Source organism: Globicephala melas, chromosome 6 (genome assembly GCF_963455315.2).
Source record: "Globicephala melas chromosome 6, mGloMel1.2, whole genome shotgun sequence".
In the NCBI taxonomy this organism is placed as follows: domain Eukaryota; kingdom Metazoa; phylum Chordata; class Mammalia; order Artiodactyla; family Delphinidae; genus Globicephala; species Globicephala melas.
Genome location: NC_083319.1, coordinates 12,755,231 through 12,768,587, shown reverse-complemented (window position 1 = coordinate 12,768,587; position 13,357 = coordinate 12,755,231). Strand labels below are relative to the sequence as shown.

General features: G+C 48.3%; 1 protein-coding gene across 2 annotated transcripts in view; it reads left to right on the top strand.

The window, feature by feature from the left end:
* The window catches only part of LOC115854506 (ribosome-recycling factor, mitochondrial), a 114,278-nt gene extending 103,583 nt beyond the window's left edge, over positions 1-10,695 (top strand). For both annotated transcript variants that reach the window (XM_060300474.2, XM_030858746.2), the window contains 4 exons: positions 723-969; positions 3,036-3,322; positions 7,920-8,067; positions 9,566-10,695. In XM_060300474.2, coding sequence (XP_060156457.1) covers positions 723-969; positions 3,036-3,322; positions 7,920-8,067; positions 9,566-9,921 — 1,038 coding nt within the window. In that variant the 3' untranslated portion in view covers positions 9,922-10,695. The remainder of the gene's footprint in view (positions 1-722; positions 970-3,035; positions 3,323-7,919; positions 8,068-9,565) is intronic.
* Positions 10,696-13,357: the final 2,662 nt, after the last annotated feature.

Sequence of the window (13,357 nt, the reverse complement as noted above, 5' to 3'; positions counted from 1 at the left end):
GCTGAATCTTTTGGGCTAAGAACAGTATCTAGCATATGGTAGGTCCTCGGTGGACATTTATTGAGTGAATGACGACACTGCCATATAATTAATTACACTTGTGATAGCTGCCACCAGGGAGAAGCCACGAGAGTGTGCAGAGGATGGGGAAGGCTTCCTTAGGAAGTACGAATAAACCAAGAGTTGCATGAATGATGATGAGAAGTTAGGGAGGCCAAGAAGGGCACAGGACAGGCCAGGGTATCAGGCATCAAGGCTGGAGAGGGCAAGTCAGCTTGAGTGAATTCAAGGGAGGAAAATGAGGGAGATGCTGCTGGACACCTGAGTGATTCCCGATGAGCGAGGGTCGCGTTAAGGATTTCTGATTTCTGCCAAGAGCAGAGAGAGGACTTGGAAGGGTTTTAAGCCAGGGTGTGATGCTCGATTTGGGTGTTTTAAAGGATTGCTCTGGCTGCAGAGCCGAGAACGGACTGTCTGGGGGGATGGAGTTACTTACGAGGGGAGTCAGGGTGGAAGATGAGGGTGGGTTGGAAGAGGGTGGCGGCAGAGGGGAGAGAGACAGGGACTCACTTTAGGAGGTAGAATCCACAGGCCTTGGTCAGGGAGGCCGGGCGGCCACCCTGCGTGTTACGGGCAGCTGTCAGTAGGAGTGGAAGGCTGTCAGCTGCGCAGGTGCAGGCACCCGGCCCCTCCCCAGGTTACCAGGTGGCCCCATCCTGCAGGTGCTGGACGGAGAGATGTACCCGCCATCGGTGGAAGAGGCGCCCGTGCTGATGCACTACCCCCGGGGCATCCCGCCCCAGAGCCAGATGGCAGTGGGCCAGGAGGTGTTTGGGCTGCTTCCGGGGCTCATGCTCTACGCCACGCTCTGGTTGCGTGAGCACAACCGAGTGTGTGACCTGCTGAAGGCTGAGCACCCCACCTGGGGCGATGAGCAGCTCTTCCAGACGGCCCGCCTCATCCTCATCGGTGAGGACTCCAAGCCAGCCTTGTCCTGGAAGGTCACGCCCTCTGTCCTGAGAAGCGGAGTGGAGGGTTTGGGGACAGAGAGATTCGAATTCTGAACAGGGTCCTTCCCCTGTGTGAGCCTCACTTTCCAAATCTATACATTGGGAATAATGACAGTGGTAAGGATTTGTTGAGATGATGAATGGGAAAGCACTTAGCACATAGTAGGCCTTCAGAAAACAGAGGGCTGCGGTAGCTGATTAGTAGCTGGGTGACTAGCAGCAAATCTGATTAGCCACCCCAAATCTCAGTTTCCCCATCATCCCAGGAGCACTCAGAGGCATCCTCAGCAAATACCCCAGCTTGCCTCGGCTTCGGGAATCCTTACGTTTCCTGCCCTGCATGCATCTGCCTTCCTGGAGGTTGGTAGCTTCTGGGTGCCTCAGGGACAAGATATTTTTGTGTCCCCTACAGGGGTGAGCCTGCAGCCTAAAATGTCAGATGGTTTTTGGCCTGGGAGCTTGGCCCCCGACACCCCTGTCCAGACCATATTCACTCTGTGTCACCAGTGAGCCTCTGCCCCCGCCTCAGCGTCACTGGGCGTGACTGTTCCCAATTATATTGCCTGATTCATTGGTGCCCGGAAGAGCCATGCGCTGGGGTTAGGAACGGCCTAAAGAACGAGAAGGGGCTAGTTCAGAAGTCCCAGTATTTTTTTTTTTTCTTAACATCTTTATTGGAGTATAATTGCTTTACAATGGAGAAGTCCCAGTATTATAGAGAATTTGATCAGAGAGGGCAAGTCTGTGTCTGCAGGCTGCCCAGCATACTGACTGGTGATGAAGCTGTGGCCAGAGGCGGGACTCCTAGGGCCCTGCACCTCCAGTGCTTCATTCAACCCTCCCCGACAGCCTTATGACCCAGATAGGATTACCCTTTGTTGTGAAGATTAAGAGGCAGAGAGGGTAAGTGAATTCTCCAAGGCCATTCAGTGCAGAGAGACTTGAACCAGGTCTGGCTGCCACCAGAGTTTATGCTGCTTCCACCACATCTTGAGGGGAGTGCTTTCCTGAGTGGGGACGGGGTGTGAGCCTTAATCTACTCTCTTGTGACGTGTGCGTATGGGGAGGGGATTCTCCCCTCACACCTCCACGTAGTGTTCCCACTTCTACACGTATTGACCCTCCGTGTTATGCCAGGCCCTGTACCAAGCGGTTCAGATGCATTCATTGTCTACTCCTCTCAGGAACCCTGTGAATACTGTTATACTGGTATGATTCTAGTACACATTTTACAGATAAGGAGAGTGAGCTTCAGAGAGAGTAAGTAGCACAGCCCCAGCTTGGGTGGCTAGAAAGGGTGAAGCCAAGATTTAAACCCAGGTCTGCTGATTGCAGTTCCAGTGGCTCCAGGTCAATTTGCTACAAGTCAGTTTGTCTAGTGGTTAGTTGGCCAAAATACCGGTTTCTTCTGCTATCTCGCTGGCCAGCTGGCACTGTGTTGTGGATGTTCCTTTCGTGTCTTCCCCGGCTCTTTGCTCTGCAGCTTGTTCCTGATTTGATACACAGGAAGACAGGAGGGTTATATGTGGGACAAGATTCACTGATGTCTCCAGTGTCCCTTGTTTGCTGCTGCAGCTCATAGAATGGTCTCTTGGGAGCTCCCCTCACCCCCATCATCTTAGGCACGCTGAGATTCCCTCACTAAGTTCATCTCTACGTGCCCACCTTTTGTGGTGTCTCCAGCCTCTTTTAATGGGCTGTGGGAAGGTGGCCACCAGAGGGTCAGAAAACCCATCCTCAGATACTTCCTTTGCGTGTCCTGCTCAGCCCGGCCTGTGACCTCCCCAGGGAACATGGGACTAGCAGGTGGCTCCTGTCTTGGGACATCAATGCGGCCTGAGACAGAAAGTTCCATTTTCACGCCCCGTGACAAACAGGCAAAGTGAAAGTGGCCAAATAAAATCAAACAACCATTACAATGATAAAGAGGCCAAACCAAGCCCTTCGCATGAACTGGCCCACTTCCCAAGCCTGGTGGCTAAGTCCCTGTGCTCTGCTGACCCCATTCCCCATACTTCGTCCCAGGGGAGACCATCAAGATTGTGATCGAGGAGTACGTGCAGCAGCTGAGTGGCTACTTCCTGCAGCTCAAGTTTGACCCAGAGCTGCTGTTAGGCACCCAGTTCCAGTACCGTAACCGAATTGCCATGGAGTTCAATCACCTCTACCACTGGCACCCGCTCATGCCCGACTCCTTCCGGGTGGGCCCCCAGAACTACAGCTATGAGCAGTTCCTGTTCAACACCTCCATGCTGGTGGACTACGGGGTCGAGGCCCTGGTGGACGCCTTCTCTCGCCAGCCCGCGGGCCAGGTGAGCCTCAGAGGAGCGCTGGGGAGGGCCGCTGGGCTCTGGGATCCAAACCCCAGGTTTCTGTGAAAGGGGGAGAGTGTCACCCCTACTGAGAGGTCGTGATCATTCCTTCATTCATTCTGTCGTTCTTTCGTTCATTCAACGATAGCAGGCGTTACTGCAGATGCTGGGGATACAGAGGTGAACCAGGTCAATGTGATTCTTGGGTCCTTGTATTTTTGGTGTGTACACCCGAGAAAGGAACGACAGTCATGTGACAGCTAACATCGTTTGAGCACTTACTACATGTTAGGCACTGTACCAAGGGCTTTTCTGATGTTTTCAGAATTATAAGAGCATGTTAAGAACCACAATATAGAAAGCCCACCATGCTCTGGGAACTCAGAGAAGGGCTTCTGGCCCAGAGTTGCGGATTGTGGATAAGGAAGTGATGTTTGAGCAGAGATCCCAACAATGGATAGGGGTCTCCCAGGGCAAGAGGTAGCGTTCGTGGCCCGGGGTCTCTGTGTTCCAGATGGAGGGGACAGCATGGCAAGGGCCCAGAGGTCAGAGGGCATGGCAATTTGAGGACCAGGAAGACATTCAGGGTATGACAATATATGCAAAAGTGCCTGCACATAGTAGGTCTTTATTACATTAGAGGCCTCTGTTATGGGCTGAATTGCCCCCTGCCCCAAATTCCCATGTTGAAGTCCTAACCTCCAATACCTCAGAATGTGACTGTATTTGGAGCTAGGGTCTTTAAAGAGTTCATTAAGGTAAATGGAGTCATTGGGTGAGCCCTACTATGACTGGCGTCCTTATATGAAGAGGAGATTAGGATACAGATGTGCATAGAGGAAAAACCTAGGGGAAAGTTGGCCATCTCTAAGCCAGGGAGAGAGCTCTCAGAATGAAACCAACCCTGCCCACACCTTGCTCTTGGACTTCCAGCCTTCAGAACTGTGAGGAAATAAATTTCTGCTGTTTAAGCCACCTAGGCACTTTGGTATGGCAGCCGTAGCAAAATAATACAGCCTTTCCCTCTGGAATTTCTAACTAATTTCCTCCGAAATCTTCCCTTCCCCATGTTTGGAGGCTCCCATCTCCTTCCCTAGCTCCCCTCAGCCCTACCATGAAGTTGTGGCACCATATGGATTTAGGTTTCCCCCTGGTAATTTGACTGCACTTAGCATATGCTGCCACCAACGGGCAGCTGCTGGCTGGTTTACGGCCTCTGTTCTTCGTGGGGACACAGACATGAACAGAGACAATAACTCGTGTGCGGGGCTTCATGGTTTCCAAAGAATTTTCAAGCAATGTCCCTGGTGACGTGTGTGAAAAGCCCTGGTATTTCCCGGTACCAGGCAGAAGGGTCACAGAAGTGTGTGGATTCTCAGGATATCAAAGAGAGTGTGAGAAGTGATAAGACAGGGCCTCCCCTGATAACCCCCACCCTGGTTCCATCTCGGGGTTACCGTGTGACCAACGCTGTGCTAACTGCTTTGTATTCTTTATCTCGGTTATTTCACCATGTGCTTATTTCACAAGCATATCAGACTGATGCTTCTACCTTCCTCATTGTTGCTATGAAGAAACAGAGGATTAGCATAAGTCGTTTGCCTACAGTCCCTGTATTTGTTTCCTAGGGCTGCAAAAGGAACACAAACCAGGGGGTTTTCAGCAGCAGACATTTGTTCTTTTTCTTTTTTCTTTTTTTGGAAGTTCAAAATATCACCTCTATTACTGATAAAGCTGATTCTAGAAAACCTAAAGCAGGCTTTTTAATAATAAATCCCCAAATCGACAAACTTGGCTACCAAGACATGGAAGCATGGAAACAAGGAAGGTCTCTCCCAACATCCTCCTGTCCCCCCAGAACAAGGAGTATGAGAGAAAACATACTCCCTGGTGTCAACTGAATTCAAGAGCGGTAGAGAGGACAGCTTGAACAACGCATGCCTAGTTACTGTGCTCAAACCAATAATACTAAGTTACTCCTCGTCTTCTAATAAGGAGGGAGGGGGAGAGGTTGGCAAAAGATGCTAAGAGTGTTAGGCTACTGGGGTTTCCTCCATAGACAAAGAAACATCCAGAAAAGGAAAGAAATATTCCCACCTTACACCTGAGAAGTATCACCTTTTATTCATTTATTCATCGATCCGTCCAAGCATCTGTTAAACGTTTACTACACGTTACTAACATCTAGGCCGTGAAAAAGATCGATCCTCAAACATTTCTCTAGAAAGCCCTTGTAGTTAACTCCCCCAGATGGTATTAATACCAGTCAGAAATGTATTGTTGCACAGTTCTGGAGGCTAGAAGTCCAAAAGCAAGGTGTCGGCAGGGCCGTCCTCTTGCTGAAGGCTCCAGGGGAGAATCTGTTCCCTCCCTTTCTCGCAGCTTCTGGCGATGGCTGACAGTCCCTGGGGTTCCTTGGCTTGTAGAAGCGTCAATCCAACGTGGTGCTCTCCCTGCGTCTCTCTTTCCTCTTTTTATCAGGACGCCAGTCATTGGATCTGGGGCCACCCTAGTGGAGTGTGACCTTGATTACATGTATTTGCAAATAAGGTCACATTCACAGGTGCTGGAGGTTAGGACTCCAACACGGATACAGGCGAGTCAATCCACAATGGCCCCACAGCTTGTAAATGGTTCAGCTGAGATTGGCACCAGCCTCCTCTGGCTTTGCCCCGGGGTGTACAACTTCACCCAACTATGCTTTTCCTCTTTCTCACCCAACTGTCCTTGTTCTGCCCAAACAGAACTCTTTCTTTAGCATTAGCATTAGCAGTTCACCCTGAGCAACAGATCTTTCTTTAGATGTATGCTCCTTTTTTTTTTTTTGACAATTCTTTTGCATTAAGAATATCTTTTTAAACTTCTTATTTTATATTGGAGTAGAGACGATTGACAATGTTGTGATAGTTTCAGGGGTACAGCACAGTGATTCAGTTATACATATACATGTATCTATTCTTTTTCAAATGCTTTTCCCATTCAGGTTGTTACATACTATTGAGCAGAGTTCCCTGTGCTGTACAGTAGTAGACCTGTGCTCCTTAACAGTTATGAATCCGATTTTTCTTTTTCTGGAGCCTTATTTTTTTTTTTGGCTGTGCTGTGCGGCTTGTGAGATCTTAGTTCCCCGACCAGGGATTGAACCCGCGCCCTTGGCAGTGAAGGCTCAGAGTCCTAACCACTGGGCTACCAGGGAATTCCCTCTGGAGCCTTCATCTCACCAGGTTACTTGGGCTTTGAACCCTATTTCCCTCCCTTCACAGGATATATTACGCCACCGCCTTGGTCTTAAAGTAAAACTACAAGTTTAGTTAAACTAAATGTGTTTATATATTACACTTTTCATGGCAAGATTTTAGTTCCCTCCCTGCTAGCTCACAACAATTCCTCTCCCAGGAGGCTTGGCAGAAAGAAAGAGAAACAGATATAATCACCTGTCTCTGTGTGTAGCTTTATCTGGTCTGAATGGAGTGACTTGATACTCTGTGTTCCTACCTTCTAGCTCAGTTTCTCTTTTCTAGTGGTGGCCGGTTACTAGGGGTTCACTTTTTTTTTTTTAATTTCTTTATTTACTTACTTTTGGCTGTGTTGGGTCTTTGTTGCTGCGCGTGGGCTTTATCTAGTTGAGACGAGTGGGGGTTACTCTCCGTTGTGGTGCACAGGCCTCTTTTTGCGGTGGTTTCTCTTGTTGTGCAGCACGGGCTCTAGGCACATGGGCTTCAGTAGCTGTGGCACGTGGGCTCAGTAGTTGTGGCTTGCGGGCTCTAAAGCACAGGCTCAGTAGTTGTGGCGCAAGGGTTTAGCTGCTCCGCGGCATGTGGGATCTTCCCGGACCAGGGCTCGAACCCACGTCCCCTGCATTGGCAGGCGGATTCTTAACCACTGTGCCACCAGGGAAGTCCCTGGGGTTCACTTTTTCATACTAGATGCTCAGTAAATTGTATTTAATCTCAATTCTGTGATATAGAGAATGGAAAGCAATAGAAATAGGTTCCTTAGCAGAATCCATTAAAAGATTAAACGTCTTTGTTCTATGATAAAAACTGATTTGGAGAGTGACAGACACATGGCAGTTCTGCCAGGTAGAGTTTAAAAAATATCCTAGGAAAGCCATAAAGTTTTGGCCCCTCAAACTAACATTTGTCCATCCATCTGTCTCCATCACTTGAAAGCTCAGAAACCTTTCTGCCTTTTATTTCCAGATCTGAAATGCCAGTCCCCTCTGCTTGAGTTCTGGACTGTGGCTGTGCTGGCCATCTCCTCTGCAGAGTCCTAGTTGCTGAACCTAATAGTTCCAGAACCTTCCTTAACAGAATGTTGTGGGTTCTCACCTAAATTCAAAGGGCTGGGGAACAGTGTGTCTGGTGAGCGACTAGAGAAGTCCTCCTGGCCCACTCCACATTCTAAAGATGAGGAAGCTGAGCCTCAGAGGGGTCCCTGAGGAAGCATGGCAGTGCAGACCTAGGGCTGGGTTGCCAGCTTAGTGGCCGCTAGGCTGAGCCATCCTTTCTGCTCAGAAAGGACTCCTGACCTGAATTCCTTCTCCAGGACAATGTGGCCTGGCTCTCAGACCACAGCTGCGTTTATCTCTTGGCAGATCGGCGGGGGTAGGAACACAGACCACCATGTCCTATACGTGGCTGTGGAAGTCATCAAGGAATCGAGAGAGTTGCGGCTGCAGCCCTTCAATGAGTACCGCAAGAGGTTTGGCATGAAGCCCTACACCTCTTTCCAGGAGCTCACAGGTGAGCAGCTGTTTCCCGGCCACGGCTCCTGCCCTCGAGGGGCTTGAGCTGAAGTGAAGGCGACATTGAGGAAACAGAACGGGGTGATCCGTATGGCCAGCACTGTGACTGTGGGATTTGAGGGGTGTGGGAGCACGGTGCCAGGGGTGGCGAGGGATGGCAGATGACTCTGCTTGGGGAGGGAAGGTGGCTTCTCAGCTGGGTTTGAAGGATAAAAAGGGATTTTCCGTGACTTCCCTGGCGGTCCAGTGGTTAAGACTCTGCACTTCCACTGCAGGAGGCACAGACATGGCACAGCCAAAAAAGAAAAAAAAAGGGATTTTCCAGGTGAAGGATAGAGGGAAGAACATTCTAGGTGGAGGAACAGAAAGTACAAAGGCACAGGGGTTAAAAAGAATGAGCCTAAAAGAAAAGAAAACAAAAAGTGAGCCTATTCAGGAGAACAGTCCTAGGTGTGGCTGGGTGGAGGTTAGTGATAGGAGGCTAACCTCCTTGTGTGTGGAATCTTGGATTCTACGCTAAGATTTTGGGTTTTATTCTGTCTAGTGGTTCCTAAGTCCCATTTATGGGCCAGCTACCTGAGAATCACTTAGAAAACTAATTAAAAATACCAAATCTGAGATGGCTCTTCCAGAGATTCTGATTCAGTAGACCTAGGAGGTACCCAAGAATCTGTATGTATGTATATATATATATATATATATATATGTATGTATATATATATACATATATGTATGTGTATGTGTATACATATGTATGTATATGTAAGTGTATATATATATAAAAAACACAAACTGTATAATATATATATAATAAATATATGTAACATATATGTCTATATGTCATATATATATATATTTGTTGTTCAAGATCCCCAGTTGTTGGGCAGCCAAGTTTGGGGACCCCTGTCCCAGACAACGGGGGTGCCACTGAAAGGTTTTGACCAGGGTGTGACGTGACACCTGACTGTGTACTGGTACCCTGTGGAGGGTGGACTTGAGGAGACAGGTAGGGACACTCCATGTCTGTCTCCCATGACAGTCCAGAGAGACAGGAAGAACATTGTCGCTAAGTCTCTATGTGATCTTGGACAAATGACATTGCATCTCTGAGCTCCGGTAGAGCGCAGGGTCTTGGACCAGGATAAGGCCCCTTGAAACCTGCCTGTGAAGGAAACAAGATAGGTAGCTTCTGCCTGTTGTAATGATCAGGTAATTAGGGCACAGAGAAGTGGGGTGAGTTGCCCGAGGTCACACGCTGTGTGGTGGCAGATCCAGGCCCTTGACTCCATCTGCAGTAGCAAATTCCTTCCCTAGATGCAGCCCTGGAGCAGGGTCGGTGAGCCGGGCCAGATCTTAGGGCATGTGCTCATCTGCTCAAGGTGCTCTTCTGAAGTCCATTCTCCTCCCCAGAAAAAGGTGGACCTAGAAGGTTCCCTGCCCAGATGAACCGTAATGGGTGGCATCATGATTCTGACTTTGGCTTCTCCCCCTTGTAGGAGAGAAGGAGATGGCAGCTGACTTGGAGGAGCTGTATGGGGACATCGATGCCTTGGAGTTCTACCCAGGGCTGCTTCTTGAGAAGTGCTCTCCAAACTCCATCTTTGGGGAGAGTATGATAGAAATTGGGGCTCCTTTTTCCCTTAAGGGCCTCTTAGGGAATCCTATCTGTTCTCCAGAGTACTGGAAATCGAGCACATTTGGCGGTGAGATGGGTTTCAACCTTGTCAAGACGGCCACGCTGAGGAAGCTGGTTTGCCTCAACACCAAGACTTGTCCCTACGTCTCCTTCCACGTGCCGGACCCCCGCCAGGAGGACGGGCCTGGAGTGGGGCGGCCATCCACAGAGCTCTGAGGGGCCAGGGCAGCAGCATTCTGGAGGGTAGAGCTTACTGCTCATCATTCCAGAATGCTGAGGCCAGGGTTGATAATCTTCAATGTTGGGTTTCTGATTTGGTGTTGAGAGCATCAGCGTGGACGTTTAGAACTCTGGGTCTCTCACCACGATCTGGAACACTGTGGTTTTGTTTGTCGATCTAGAATGCTGAATTCCTGGTGAGCCATCTAGAAAGTGAGGAGTGATTCTCCTTCGGAATGCCAGAACACTGGTTTCCGGTTGATCACCTAGAATGTCAGATTTCTGGCTGATCCAGAATACAGGCATTCTAAAATATGGGACTCCTGATGGAATCATCTAGAAAGTTAAGGGGTTCTTATTTTGCATCTAGAATTCTGGGTGGTCCTCCGGAGTGTTGACTTTCTGATTGGTTATTCAGAATGTGGTGTTCCTGGTTGCTGATCCAGAACAGTAACTGGTGTGCTATAGATCTGTCCTGTCCTGAATGTCTGGAGCATTGATGATTCATTTTCCTGTTCAGTGAGACATCCACAGAGCAGGGGAATCTAATGTCTAATGAGAATGCATTGCCTGAATCTGTGCCTGCACAGAGGAGGCAAGGAGGTGGGGTGTTCTGCTTGGGACCCCAACTGAGACCCTGGTCCGAGGCTATAGAGAGAACAGGTGGCTTTTTCCAGGCCATTGACTGGAAGCCACCAGAGCTCTGTCTTTGTCCAGATCTTGACTCACGGCAGCTGTTTTTCATGAAGTTAATAAAGTTCTTTTTCCAAATTGCCTGCTATGCTTTTGATACCATCCCCAGAAGCAGAGGTAACACGGAAGTGACCTTTCTCCTAGCCACAGGCTAGATGTGCTGGAGGTTTGCAGCAGGAGACTTTCCACTGGGATCCCTGGGCCTGTCATGGTCTAGATCTTTCACCGCTGATGTTTCATTCCCCCCTCCCCACCGCCGATCCTGTGGGTTAGGAATTGCTTTTTCCAGGCTGCTCTCCTAAAATGCACAACTCCCCAGCCCCAGGAAATGTAGTGTTCAGTTCCCACCATCTGATTAAAACAACTTCCTCCCTTACTGAGCATACAACAGAGATGAAAGGCATCTGGGGCGGAGAGCATTTACTCTGTGCCAATTTTACACATTTCATTCTTTTATTTTCAACCCAACAGTGTGAAATAGGTAGTAAATCCACATTTCAAAACCAAGGATACCGAGACTTGGGGCGGTTAAGTGACGGGCTCCACACGTGCCCGAGCCAGGTTAGGACCCAGGTCTGGCTGAATCTAGAGCTGTGCTCTTTCCTCCATCCAGCATCCTCTTGCTTCCTGGTTTCACTCACTTCCAGGCCTAATGTTGCTTGTCCGGCTCAGGGTCAAAGGCGGAGGTGGGCTGTAGCCTCCGCCTTCCTTGCAGGCTATTTGTTCAGTCACAGATATTTATATTCCTAGCTGCCTACTACATGCCAGTTACTGTCATATGCTTGGGGCTACAGCAGGGAGCGATCAAGACCGATAAGGCTGCACAACAGATCGTTGTAGTTTATTTCATACACTGTACAGCATGGGGAATGTAGCCAATATTTTATAATAACTTCAAATATAGTATAATCTATAAAATTATGAATCACTATGTTGTACACCTGAAATGAATATTGTAAATCAACTATACCTCAATTAAAAAAAATCTTCAATAGAGTTCAAACTCAGAAAAGACAGATGGGCTTCTGCCCACATGGAGCTCACATTCCAGTAGGGGTAGAGCAGACAATAAAGAAGAAAACAATGAAAGGAGAGAAACTCAGGTAAGTGTGATCTCCCTTCTAATTCATGCTGCTCTGTCCTCCCCTGCTTGACTGCAGAGCCCTGAGACACTTTGCCCAGCCACACAGATCCCAATAGCCAGCTACGAGAGAGGAGAGGACAGAGGGATAAGGTAAGAGATCGGGAAAGGTTGTTTATGCTCCCATAAAGAGTTCCTTAAGTGACTCTAGGCTTAGAGTTCCTTGTGAAGAACCATGGCACAGAAACAGCGGGGGAAATTGGGGTCCAGGCTGAGGGTCCCTGGCTGTGTCTACTGTCTTATGGTCCAGAAAGCCCTTGTTTCTCCTTAGTTGGCTGGGGACTACTTCCATCATTCCTTCCTGGCCCTGTTGAATTCAGAGAATGCAATCCCTTCTTGCTCCCCTAACTGTGCTGATGTGGAGGGATCCTTCCGGTGACAGAAGTGGGTATGGCGTGGCTGTGTCTTGTCCTTGCTGGACCAGTCTCTATTTCCTCTCTTCTGCTAATATGCCGACTTTGCTGAGAATCCTTCCTTCTCGTTAATTTTAGTCTTCGTGGTTCCATCAGTGGCCCTTTCCTGGCCAAGAGGTGGGCCTGTGAATCAATCCTGGCCAATTAAACACCCTCTTCTTGACAACTTTATTGGAGTATAATTGCTTTATAATGGTGTGTTAGTTTCTGCTGTCTAACAAAGTGAATCAGTTACACATATACGTATATCCCCATATCTCTTCCCTCTTGCATCTCCCTCCCTCCCACCCTCCCTACCCCACCCCTCTAGGTGGTCACCAAGCACCGAGCTGATCCCTGTACTATGCGAATGCTTCCCACTACCTATCTGTTTTATGTTTGGTAGCGTATATATGTCCATGCCACTCTCTCACTTTGTCCCAGCTCACCCTTCCCCCTCCCCGTGTCCTCAAGTCCATTCTCTAGTGGTCTGCATCTTTATTCTCGTCTCGCCCCTAGGCTCTTCATGACCTTTTTTTTTTTTTTAGATTCCATATATATGTGTTAGCATATGGTATTTGTTTTTCTCTTTCTGACTTACTTCACTCTGTATGACAGACTCTAGGTTTCTTTTTATGGCTGAGTAATATTCCATTGTGTATATATGCCACATTTTCTTTATCCATTCATCTGTTGATGGACACTTAGGTTGCTTCCATGTCCTGGCTATTGTAAACAGAGCTGCAATGAACATTGTGGTACATGACTCGTTTTGAATTATGGTTTTCTCAGGGTATATGCCCAGTAGTGGGATTGCTGGGTCGTATGGTAGTTTTATTTTTAGTTCTTTAAGGAACCTCCATACTGTTCTCCATAGTGGCTGTATCAATTTACATTCGCACCAACAGTGCAAGAGTGTTCCTTTTCTCCACACCCTCTCCAGCATTTATTGTTTGTAGATTTTTTGATGATGGCCATTCTGACTGGTGTGAGATGATATCTCATTGTAGTTTTGATTTGCATTTCTCTAGTGATTAATGATGTTGAGCATTCTTTCATGTGTCTGTTGGCAATCTGTATATGTTCTTTGGAGAAATGTCTGTTTAGGTCTTCTGCCCATTTTTGGATTGGGTTCTTTGTTTTTTTGATATTGAGCTGCATGAGCTGCTTGTAAATTTTGGAGATTAACCCTTTGTCAATTGCTTCA